The following is a 12546-nucleotide window of genomic DNA, read 5'->3' on the forward strand; positions in this document are numbered from 1 at the left end:
TTAAAATTTGTTCCTCCAAATTTTTTTATCGTTCTTCTGAATTGCTTCATTTCTTCTCTTAAATGGCACCCAAACAGAAATGAAATGTGAGGTGAGTGAACCAACAGAAGACCAGCTAAGTCAGGGCCTCAAACTCCAACCAATTTCATTTTCAGTTGTTTCATTAGGCGTCGAGTCTTGTTGTTCTTTAATTAATTCCATGGCTTGTTGCTGCTCTCATTGTGCAATGGCAGACATTTTCAAAATGTTGATTTTCTCTTTTCTATGAGCTCTGTTAAAATGTTTGGTGGATCTGAGCAGATCAACATTCCTGAGCCCTTCAACTTTCTTTATTTTCAGATTTTGTACGATGGACACAGTTTTCTGGTCACGTTTTGGCTCAATTAACAATTAACAATTAAGGGGTCAGAGTCTTCAGGTGCAAGTCAATTAAAATTAATTCAAAAGAAGTTAACTGGGCAGCAAAAACAGAACGGAATGTTGGAATTAAAACCTGCAGCCACTGTGGCCCTCAAGGACCGGAGCTGGGGATCCCTGTTTTAGGGTCACAGTGTGGGATGGAGAGCCATAGGAAGAGGAAACTATTATGTCATCACTGAGCTCAGGGCATAGAGCACCAGATCACTGCAGGGCACATTTATACAAACACATAAGAACTCACACAAGACCAGTCTGACTCCATGGATACTTTTCTGCTGGAGATGGCATAGTGGTACTGCCGCTGCCTCAAAGTAAATTGACCAGGGTTTACATTCTCTACTGCGTGGATTTTGCATGTTCTCCCAATGTCTGTGTACAGTTGCTCCAGTTTCCTGACACAGTCCATGGACATGCAGGTTAGGTGGACTGGAGACACCAAACTGGCCATAGTGGGAGAATGGTTGTGAGTGAGTTCACCTTACAACACACTGGCGTCTTGTCCAGGGGTTTGTTTCTCCCTTGTACCCTTTAATTGCTGGAATAGGCTCAGAACCCCCGCTCCCAAAACCCTGATCAGGATTAAGAAAGTGTTTTTTTATGGTATTATTACCTTACTAGCTGTGCTACCCATCTAAGATGCGTTGTAATCTAAGTAATCAACACAGACTTCAGTGATAACATTTGCAGTGCATTGTGTCTGATCAGTTGCTATGTCTCTGTTACATGCCATGTGGTACAGGATTTATAAAAGCAGTGCTAATGTTTGTCATGTGCCATCTGTTGGAATGACAATTGCAATGCATATGTCTCTGTTATATGCTTTGGGTATGGGATTCGTAAATGAAATGTTAATGCTTGTGATGTGCCATCTGTTGGGATAACAAATGCAATGTATATGTCTATGTTTTATGTTATTTGGTATGGGATTCGTAAAACGCTTGTGATGTCTGTTATATACCATTTGGTTTGAGAGTCATAAAAGCAGTACTAATGTTTGTGATAATCTCTGTTATATGCAATTTAGTATAAGTAGCCCACGCAGTGGGACATGGGACGGGACGGAGCTGGAGCTCAGGGGGTGGGCATCGAGTTCAGGGGGGTGTGGAGAGGCAAGGTTGGGGTTAGGATTTCATACTTAGCCATCCCATCCTGCTTGTCACTGCGAGGAGCTTTACTCGATCTTCCAAAGGATTTCTTGGTTTTCTTCTCAAAATAATTGGTTAATAAAATGCTACATAAGCTCCAAACCTGCCATATGAAAACAGCAGTTGTTCATGCATCAATTAAGTGATTGAATAATTTTTCAAGTCACATTCAACAATCAGTTTTTTTCTTCTGCCTTCTGTTGAAATGTACATGTAAGTGTTATCTTGCCAAAACATCATCATAGTTTGTGGGCTTTGAACCAAGGAAATTCCTAATTCAAGTTTCTTTCTTTCAAATAAGTTATGGTGCTTTGTTGCACAGTTTTCTACACGTGAAGTTCTGGACTGTAATGCATTAACTTCTTTAAGATCTGATCCATCTAAGATGGTCTGACGGTGTCTAATCCATGCCCTCCTAGTGCTCGGTCCCAGCCCCCATCTCGTCACACACAGTGAGGACCTCCTCATTTAGTGTGGCAGTCATAAAAGCTGCGCTAATGCTCAAGCATAGCAGAAACATACCAACCAGATGGACATGCAGTCAGACACACAGACACTTTTATTAAGGTGGATTTAGCTGACACCTTTATCCAGAATTAAGTGGACAGGACTAGCAAGCTTTCTTGAGCTGAATGCCCTGTTTTCATCCAGATTGTTCTAATGTTCTATCTATCATATAGTGCCTTTCTATCTATCTATCTATCTATCTATCTATCTATCTATCTATCTATCTATCTATCTATCTATCTATCTATCTATCTATCATATAGTGCCTTTCCTATCTATCTATTATATAGTGCATTTCCTTATCTATTAATTAATCTCTTATGTTGTGCACTTTCTATCTATCAATCATATAGTGCCTTTCTATTATAGAGTGCATTATCTATCATATAGTATCGTTCACGTCTATCTTTCTATCTATCTATTATATAATGCCTTATATTGTTCTAATATTGTAACATTCTAACGAACACAGTCCCCAGAGGATGGAATGCAGAACACAAAACGTAGCACAGTACATACTATCACACAGATGTGAGTAAGGGATATTCTCAGGGCTTGTGTACAGATTGCAATACCACTCCGGATCGTGAGAGGGCGCTGTCGCTCACATCTTCTCTTCTTTTACCCACAGACTGGAGGCTCCAAAACTCAATGGTAGCTCATTGCTAGGTGACTTTAGTGGTTCTTAGGGGAGGAGTCACAGAAGTCACACCCCTAATGTGTTAGAGTCAAGCGAGGGTTCCTGTTTAAAGTGCTTCTGTTTAACTTCTTCGTTCTTACTTTGTTATCCTTCATTATTCTTTATTTTTTAATATAGTTCTGTTCCTTTATTATTTGTTGAGTTGAAAATTATCTGTTAATTTTGTTCTGTTTGATTATTATTTATTGTCTATGTGTATCTCATAATTTTCTTATATTATATTCATTATGTGGGTTGATCGCCAAAAGGTGGGGCCACCTGTCCATCACAGTTAAGAGACCACCCTCAGTCCCAAGCCTTTCACATCTATCTGTCAAACTATCTATTATATAGTGCCTTTCCTATCTATCTATCTATCTATCTATCTATCTATCTATCTATCTATTACATTGTGTCTTTCTTATCTATCTATTATATAGTGCCTTTCCTTATCTATCAATCAATATCTTATGTAGTGCATTTCCTATCTATCTATTATATAGTGCATTTCCTTATCTATTAATTAATCTCTTATGTAGTGCACTTTCTATCTATCAATCATATAGTGCCTTTCTATTATAGAGTGCATAATCTATCATATAGTATCGTTCACGTCTATCTTTCTATCTATCTATTATATAATGCCTTATATTGTTCTAACATTCTAACGAACACAGTCTCCAAAAGATGGAATGCAGAACACAAAACGTAGCGCAGTGCATACTATCACACAGATGTGAGTAAGGGATATTCTCAGGGCTTGTGTACAGATCGCAATACCACTCCGGATCGTGAGAGGGCGCTGTCGCTCACATCATCTCTTCTTTTACCCACAGACTGGAGGCTCCAAAACTCAATGGTAGACCAAGACCCTCCCCACTTCCCTGCCAGTATAGTACCCATACAAAATGACCACAACTACATCTTGTTATGGACTCACAAATTGGAAAAGCATTATTCCTCAACTTTTTTTTCATTTCATTACATTTTTATCATGACATATCGGGGCTCACTGACTAGAACCCCACCTCTTCTTCAGTTAGTTGCCTTGTTATTTTTTTTTTTTTCAATACACCAAAGACTAAATAAATTTGCACTCATTCTTAGTAAAGATCCATCCATTTTCCAACCCGCTGAATCCGAATACAGGGTCATGGGGGTCTGCTGGAGCCAATCCCAGCCAACACAGGGCACAAGGCAGGAAACAATCCTGGGCAGGGTGCCAACCCACCACAGTCTTAGTAAAGATTTTTCCCTGCAAATCCTTTTAATGTATGAAATCTACAGAATAATCAATAGCTGATAGACCACCCCAGTACAGGGAAGCTTCAAGCCCAGCGTTTCACTCTGCAGTCCAAGTGACAAGAATTGTGATAGCCGAAGCAGCAGCCATCAGAAAACGAGACTAGAATGAAGTGCCCTGACATTCTATGCAATTTCTTAAATTGTGATGTTCTTCAGGAAGCTTAGTAAAAGCTGAATCGCACGGAAAAGGACACTTATCTGCTTCTACAGGCTTTCCTCGCTCGGTCTTTAAAGCATTTCTAATGTTTCACTTCCACTTGAAATCATCATCTGCAAGATTAGGCGATGCTCTGGTTAATGGATCAGTTGATTTCAGAAATGGCTCTGCCGAATACAGATTGCACTTCGCTGCCAAGTCCCTTCCTGCGCTGTGTGGAGTCCTTATTTTTTATTTATTTTATTTTTTTCTCGTTTTATCACTTTGAAAGGTTTTCCGCACCCACTAAGTCAATAGCAATTTCGTTTGCTCTACATCAAAGTTGCAGTGCCAGGGTGCTTAGAAAGGACTTACTTATTTGTCCATGGATCACATCACATTACATTACAACAAAAAACAATTAACATTAAACAGGAATGGCAGGTAAAAAAAAGTCCTTACTCTTAGATTATATTTACATGCTGATTTTCACACTAACACTTATGAATGTTACTCATCTTGGTGGCCCATACAGTCTGCTGCCACTCTTTTTTGGATTGGTTGCATACTGAAGACCTTTGAGAGGCTGGCCCTGGACTATATGTGGTCCCTTGTGGTGGACCACCTGGACCCACTGCAGTTGGCCAATCAGACAAAGACTGGAGTGGAGGACACAATCAATTATCTGCTCCACAAGGCTTATTCTCACCTGGACAAAGCTGACAGAACTTTGAGGATGATGTGTTTTGGTGTCTCCAGTACCTTCAGTACCATCCAGCCATCACGATAAAGGGTTCATTTCAGAGATAAGCAGGTGGATGAGCCTGTGGTGTCCAGGACTGCAGTTTGAGAGACTCAAGGACTGTGTGAACACCACAAGGAACAGGCCTGTCTGCTTTACTCTTCACTCTGTACACCTCAGACTAGAAATATAAGAGCAGGTCAGGTCACTTGCAGAAATTCTCAGATGAATCTCCACTTATGGGGTGTATTGATAAGAGGGATCAGACAGAAGAGAGGAGACAGGAGGAGAACTTGGTGCAAAGAGAATTGTCTGCAACTTAACATCAGCAAAATCAAAGAACTGCTTATTGACTTTCACTGCACTAAAGAGCCTGTGTGCCCGGTCACTATTCAGGAAGTGGATGAAGAGGGGGGTCCACATTAATGACAGGTTGGACTGGTCTCATAACACAGAGGAACTGTAGAAGACAGAGCAGGGTAGGCTCCTTTAATGTGGGAAGTGACATCCTTCACATCTTCTACAACTCTGCGATGGTCAGTGTGATTTTCTATGCTATGGTGTGCTGGGCATTAGAGGTGCACCGACTGATGATGGAAAATTGTATGGTGTGGAAAGACTAGTGATTGGGAAAAGGTGGTCTTAAGCCATCATCATATATATAAAATCTAAACAGGGACGTCCTTAATTTACACCAACTGATGTACTCTTGTAAAAGCAGGTTAGCAGACTGAAGAAATCTAACAGAGCACTGCCTTTCATTTAGGTGCATTCACATAACACATTTAACATTTCAGTTTTCACCAATCAGCCTACAAGTACAATGGACCCTTGATATACGACCGGCCTGACATGCAAACAACTTGATTTACGACCAAAATTTTTGTTTTGATTTACGACCAACATCTTGCGTTACGACCCGAATGTGCGATTGTAGACAAACAGCCGAGAGCGTTCGTAAGCGTCAGTCGTAGCCCAGATACATGTGTTTGTGGACGTAATTTCGGTCAGTGCAGTGATTTATCTAAGTATATACACTCACCTAAAGGATTATTACGAACACCTGTTCAATTTCTCATTAATGCAATTATCTAATCAACCAATCACATGGCAGTTGCTTCAATGCATTTAGGGTGTGGTCCTGGTCAAGACAATCTCCTGAACTCCAAACTGAATGTCAGAATGGGAAAGAAAGGTGATTTAAGCAATTTGGAGCGTGGCATGGTTGTTGGTGCCAGACGGGCCGGTCTGAGTATTTCACAATCTGCTCAGTTACTGGGATTTTCATGCACAACCATTTCTAGGGTTTGCAAAGAATGGTGTGAAAAGGGAAAAACATCCAGTATGCGGCAGTCCTGTGGGCGAAAATGCCTTGTTGATGCTAGAGGTCAGAGGAGAATGGGTTGACTGATTCAAGCTGATAGAAGAGCAACTTTGACTGAAATGACCACTCGTTACAACCGAGGTATGCAGCAAAGCATTTGTGAAGCCACAACATGCACAACCGTGAGGCGGATGGGCTACAACAGCAGAAGACCCCACCGGGTGCCACTCATCTCCACTACAAATAGGAAAAAGAGGCTACAATTTGCACGAGCTCACCAAAATTGGACAGTTGAAGACTGGAAAAATGTTGCCTGGTCTGATGAGTCTCGATTTCTGTTGAGACAATCAAATGTTAGAGTCAGAATTTGGCGTAAACAGAATGAGAACATGGATCCATCATGCCTTGTTACCACTGTGCAGGCTGGTGGTGGTGGTGTAATGGTGTGGGGGATGTTTTCTTGGCACACTTTAGGCCCCTTAGTGCCAATTGGGCATCGTTTAAATGCCACGGGCTACCTGAGCATTGTTTCTGACCATGTCCATCCCTTCATGACCACCATGTACCTACCCATCCTCTGATGGCTACTTCCAGCAGGATAATGCACCATGTCACAAAGCTCGAATCATTTCAAATTGGTTTCTTGAACATGACAATGAGTTCACTGTACTAAAATGGCCCCCACAGTCACCAGATCTCAACCCAATAGAGCATGTTTGGGATGTGGTGGAATGGGAGCTTCGTGCCCTGGATGTGCATCCCACAAATCTCCATCAACTGCAAGATGCTATCCTATCAATATGGGCCAACATTTCTAAAGAATGCTTTCAGCACCTTGTTGAATCAATGCCACGTAGAATTAAGGCAGTTCTGAAGGCGAAAGGGGGTCAAACACCGTATTAGTATGGTGGTCCTAACAATCCTTTAGGTGAGTGTATATAATTCACTAAGACCATGGCAAGCAAGATGCAAAATTGCTAAGGAAGGAAGAGAAGGTAACGAAGGTAAAGAAAGCGATTGTTAAGAGATGTTAGCTAGCGGGCTGGCGCGGTATATGATGATGTCATCAGGCTGAGTCAGCACCGACGTGCTTTGGAGTGTATTATTACAGCAGTTCACAACACGACCAGCTTTGGACTGAGTGCTCGACTACTGTCATTATTAACTTGAGAAACAGCGATCACAATCGAAATGAAGAAGGAAATTGTGCGGAAATATGAGAGTGGCGTTCATGTGACCGATCTCGCTAATATGTACAGCATGTTGAAATCCACCATCTCGACAATTTTACAAAGAAAAGATCTGCATAAGGAGGCTCCTTCTAAACAATAACCACCTTCCATTTCATTCTCCTCCTCCTCCTCCCTTCCTGCAGCCCAAAGATGTCAAATTAAATGACGAGTACAGTATGAAATTGTTGTTTCTGGTAGGCTAGGCACTTTTTCTAACTTTTTTGGTTAGTACATTAGAAAAATTATTGGTGTTTTGGTAAATTATGCACATTATACAACCCTTTTTTATTATGAAAAGGTTAAGTAAGTGTTGCTGTGGGAGGTTCGGAGCGCATTATGGGTATTTCCATTATTTCTTATGGGAAAAATAGTCTGGACTTACAACCAACTTGAGTTACAAGAGGCCCTCGCGAACAAATTGAGTTCATAAGTCAAGGGTCCACTGTAAATGGTATACTCCACAAACACCCCTTATGTCATTAAGCATTATGTAAATTCACAAGCTAGTTAAACATATTAAGAGTTGAAGGTGGATACTTGGTTAAAAGAAATGTGACTTTTTATATGTAAACTGTTATCAGAGTACAAAAGATCTTAAATGACATCACAGAGTCCTATTGCTAGAGCAGCTACAGAAGGGTCTGCTACTGGAGGTCTGCAGCCAGACCCTTCTCAACGCTATTTGGTCCTGGGGCAGGACAAGTCACAGAGGGGTCTGCTGCTGGAGGTTTGCAGATAGACACTTCTCATCTGTTTTGCAATCATGGTTTACCCCTTTCTCTCTTCATCTTAAACCTAAAACTATATAGCACAGCCATTCCTGTTCTCTTTCTCCGATCTGTGTTCACCTCTGTTATAGCCCTTCTTTATTTGAAAACATCAGTGTCAGATCAGGCGAGTGTGAACGCGACTGAGAGAATAAAACTGAATAAAAAAAATAAAAAAAACAAAGCAAATTTTCACTGGCTGTTACAGACTGAAATTAAATGTATGCTTTTATTTTCAAATAGTAAAAATAAGAGTAGCTCACTCTTTTGGTTTCAAACCCGTGAAGTTTGGATTACCAATCAACAGTTGATACCATTGCGCCAATGAAGCAGTCGTATCAAACAGGTGTCAATGTCGCACCCTAACGTGGGTTCTTTTTCTGCAGTTATATTCTTGAATAAAAGCGCACTTGTTGTGTTATATTTGTACCTTTTGTGAAAGTGTTTATTTGATGTTTGTACTTCAGGCTTCACACATTATACACTTCATGTCCACATTTTGTCAATCTATATATATAATTCACTAAGGGCAAGCAAGACAGAGAGCGCACGCAAGACAGAGAGCCACGCCCGCCAACTCACAGAGCCCCACCCACCAACTCTAAGACCATGAGATTCACTCGACAGAACCCCACCCGCCAACTCTAACTAAGGGCAAGCAAGACAGAGAGCCACGCCCGCCAACTCACAAAGCCCCGCCCACCAACTATAAGACCATGGGATACGCACAACAGAGCCCCGCCCGCCATCTCTGATCCTACTTCCGGGTCCACCATCGCTCTCGATCATACAGCAATAATTAGCAAACAAACAAAGATAACTGGCAGTAACAGTGCAAAATTCACAATTGGTAGGCCAGTTTGAAAAGATAAGTTTTGAGGGTAGTTTTAAAATGTGTATTTGAATCGAGCTGACGTATATGAGAGGGAAGAGAATTCCCGAGTTGAGGAGCACCAGGATAGACGCTCGAGCTCCCATAGCACAGTCTGATGTGTGGTACAGAAAGTATGGCTGCAGATGAGAATTAGAGTGAGTGAGACAAGTGTCCGTCTGTAGGAGATCAGTGAGGTTGCGGAGAGCTTTAAATGTTGAGAGTGGTATTTAGTATTGTATTCTGTAGTGAACAGGGAGCCAGTGAAGTTGAGAGAGAATAGGTGTAGTATGCTCAGTGGATTTAGAACAGCAGGTTATTATCCTGGCAGCAGAATTCTGAAGAAGTTGTAAGCGATGGATACGTTTTTGTGGGATGAGAGATAGAATAGCATTACAGTAATCTATACGTGAGGTGACTCGGGCATTAACCGATACTTCAGTACTGCGTTGCGTAAGAACAGGACGAAGTCTAGAAATGTTTCGGAGATGGAAGAAGGCAGTCTGAGAAATGTTACTTATATGGGAGGACTTATTATTTAATAATTGCCATTATTAGCGTATAAATGGAAATAAATAATTGCATATAAACGATTCACCAAAATCTGTTGTATGTAAACAATACTGTTTAAAACGTTATTGTTTTTTCATCAGAAAACCCGGTTTCCACGTCTACCTGTATTAGTTTAAATGGCACTTTTACAACTCGCAATAGGGCAGACCCGCTGACTTATCGTGTCAACTGGGCAACACGGTGAATGTGGCGTCTATCTATATATGTCTATGTTTTCCGTAGCCTGCTACAGGATGGTACTCTCTCGACCATTGGCATTGGTTTCGATCCTTGCTATTTTCTTTATACTGCGACAGTGGTTTCCTAAGCCTTTGTTATACTGAATTCCTTTCTCACTGTTTTCCGTTCCTATTCTTACACTGTCGTATGCTACACCGGGCTTCGGCTAGTTATTAATAAAACATGAAAAACGTTTCTGTTTTAAGGATGTGTTTACATAGATTGCAGTAGACACAGGACACTTATGAAATGCAAGTGTTCCAAATAACGATATAGTATTTACAAAAGGTGTCATTTTCCTTGACTTCTCACTCTATACAACTCTAAGCAACTGACACGCAGGTAAAAAGACTTGAGCAGAGCAAACTGTGCGCAGGTGGGGGATGTGATAGCAGGCTGCTTGTTGCTTACTGCTTATCGACACATTTACAAGACAAAAGACGCTGATGGAGAGGTGCAAAGTGATTTAAGGTGGGATGGATCTACGAGTTTTTTCATAGGCTTTGGTAATTCTAGTGTTAAACAACTTTGTATGGCAGTTATTGGTGGACTTGAGTTAAAAGGTTTTTGAAGGGTGAGGGAATAAGTAGTGGGCCAAAAACAAAAGGTCTGGAATCTGTAAAAAGACACACACAACATAACTTGTCTGAAGAAGATCAGTCCATTTTTTCTGAAGTTATCATTGGTCATAGCTCACTATGGACACACACACACACATGCAGACACTATGCTAAAATCAACCTTTCTTGACGTTTTGAATGTCACAGAATCAGAATCTGAACTTGATACAATCACCAAACTTCCATTTACCTATTTATATGGAAGTAAAAAAATTAACTAAACAAAGCACTTGGCATGCAGGAGGTTTCTGTAGAGATATACAAATGCTAGTATGTAGGTGTGGCAAGAGGACTTCGTAACCCAAGTTACCTTCATATCACATGACCAGCAGTTTACCTAGCAACTGATAAATAATATGGCAGCTTCCACGCAAACTGAGTACAAAATGGAACCAAGATGACACCTAAGAAAATTCTAAGAAATGACTCACAACAAAAAAGAAAAAACAAATCAATAAACAATGGGCCTTTTGATATATTTTGGCCTGGTATTTTGATGAATCCATTCAAGTTTTTACTTAATAAATACATTAAAAGATTGAGTTTGTTTTGCCTCCAGTCACAGGACCTTGAATGACATCACAAGGTCCTGTTGCTGGAGCAGCTACAGAAGCTTCTGCTGCAGGAGGTCTGAAGCCAGACCCTTATCAACACCATAGGGTCCTCTGGCTGGAGATGTCACAGAGGGGTCTGCCACTGGAGGTTTGCAGGCAGACACTTCTGAGATATTTTGCAATCATGGTTTACCTTTTATCTCTTCATATTAAACCCAAAATTGTAGCACAGCTATTCCTGCTACTTATCCCAAACTCTTTCCAAAAGGTCCTCCACCGGGCTACACATGTTCTTTCTTATTCCTTATTTTACAGGCCACTTAGTGCATCCATCCATAAAAACCTTCTAGTTCTTCTTCTTTAATCCATACTTTTGCATATGGTCAGGGCTATTACTTCCAAAGAGCCATGCAGGACGATACTTAAATATTATCTCAGCAATAATTTTTGAACAGAGACCACCACCTTACATAATCTTAAACCACACTAGGGTTAAAAAGAACAACTGTTAGTGACACTGACCTGCCATACCAGGTGCTCCTTTGTCACAGATGTGCTTGACAAACAGATGCTGAGCACGATGGTGTGGGAAGAAGAGGTCAGCACACTGGCAATTACAGCATCCCGCATGGAGAAGGGCAGCATGGTGTAGACCACAAAGATAATGAACAAGAAGAAGGAGACCTGTGGACGAGGAACAAAACAGTTAGATTTAGATGGGTACTGGGAAATTCACGTAAAAATGATAAATAATTCTCACTGGCCACATGCCATTCAATAACCAAATGTTCCATTGCATTCTGCTAGAGATGGACAACTAGCATTTTTTTTTTAAAGTTGGACCAGAAGAAAACCCTCAGTCAAAACAAAGTTAAAGTTGTAACCGACAGGATCAAAATACGATTAAAATACCATCACCAAAATTTAACTCAAGATCATACTCTGCTGGGCCTTGACCAAGGCACTTAATCTGCAATTGCTTTAGGGGCTCTGTACAATGGCTGACCCGGCACTCTGTTCCCAAGGGGTATGCGAAAACTAACAAATTCCTAATATAAGAAATTGTATAAGGCAAAATAAAGAGCAAAAAAAAAAAAAATAATTGTGGCCAAAAGATCAAACTTTTAAAGAGATAATCACTAACAATTTGGATGTGCTTATCCACAATCTCGGATGAGAGAAAGACGGCAACGCTGATCTTTTAACCTGTCATGTCAATGACATACATTTCAGAGCACAAATGTACATACAAGGTGACTTGCAATATTTACGATCCAATTGGTTACATTTTTTTTGGTTTTCCAATTGGAACATAGGCAGGTCAAGTGACTTGTTCATGGTCACATGGTGTCAGTAGCAGGATTTAAACACGCAACCTCAAGGTTTGAAGTCCAAAGCTTTAACCAATACGCCATACTGCCTGAGTAAGCTTCTGTGATCCTGTGACATCAG

At 40.8% G+C, this 12546-nt stretch overlaps 1 protein-coding gene across 1 annotated transcript in view; it reads right to left on the minus strand.

Annotated features, from left to right (window-relative positions):
• The window catches only part of LOC120515751 (adenylate cyclase type 2-like), a 623137-nt gene that overhangs the window by 363669 nt on the left and 246922 nt on the right, over positions 1 to 12546 (minus strand). Inside the window, exon 3 of the mRNA XM_039737035.1 lies at positions 11617 to 11778. Coding sequence (XP_039592969.1) covers positions 11617 to 11778 — 162 coding nt within the window. The remainder of the gene's footprint in view (positions 1 to 11616; positions 11779 to 12546) is intronic.

This window comes from Polypterus senegalus, chromosome 15, assembly GCF_016835505.1.
Source record: "Polypterus senegalus isolate Bchr_013 chromosome 15, ASM1683550v1, whole genome shotgun sequence".
Taxonomy (NCBI): domain Eukaryota; kingdom Metazoa; phylum Chordata; class Cladistia; order Polypteriformes; family Polypteridae; genus Polypterus; species Polypterus senegalus.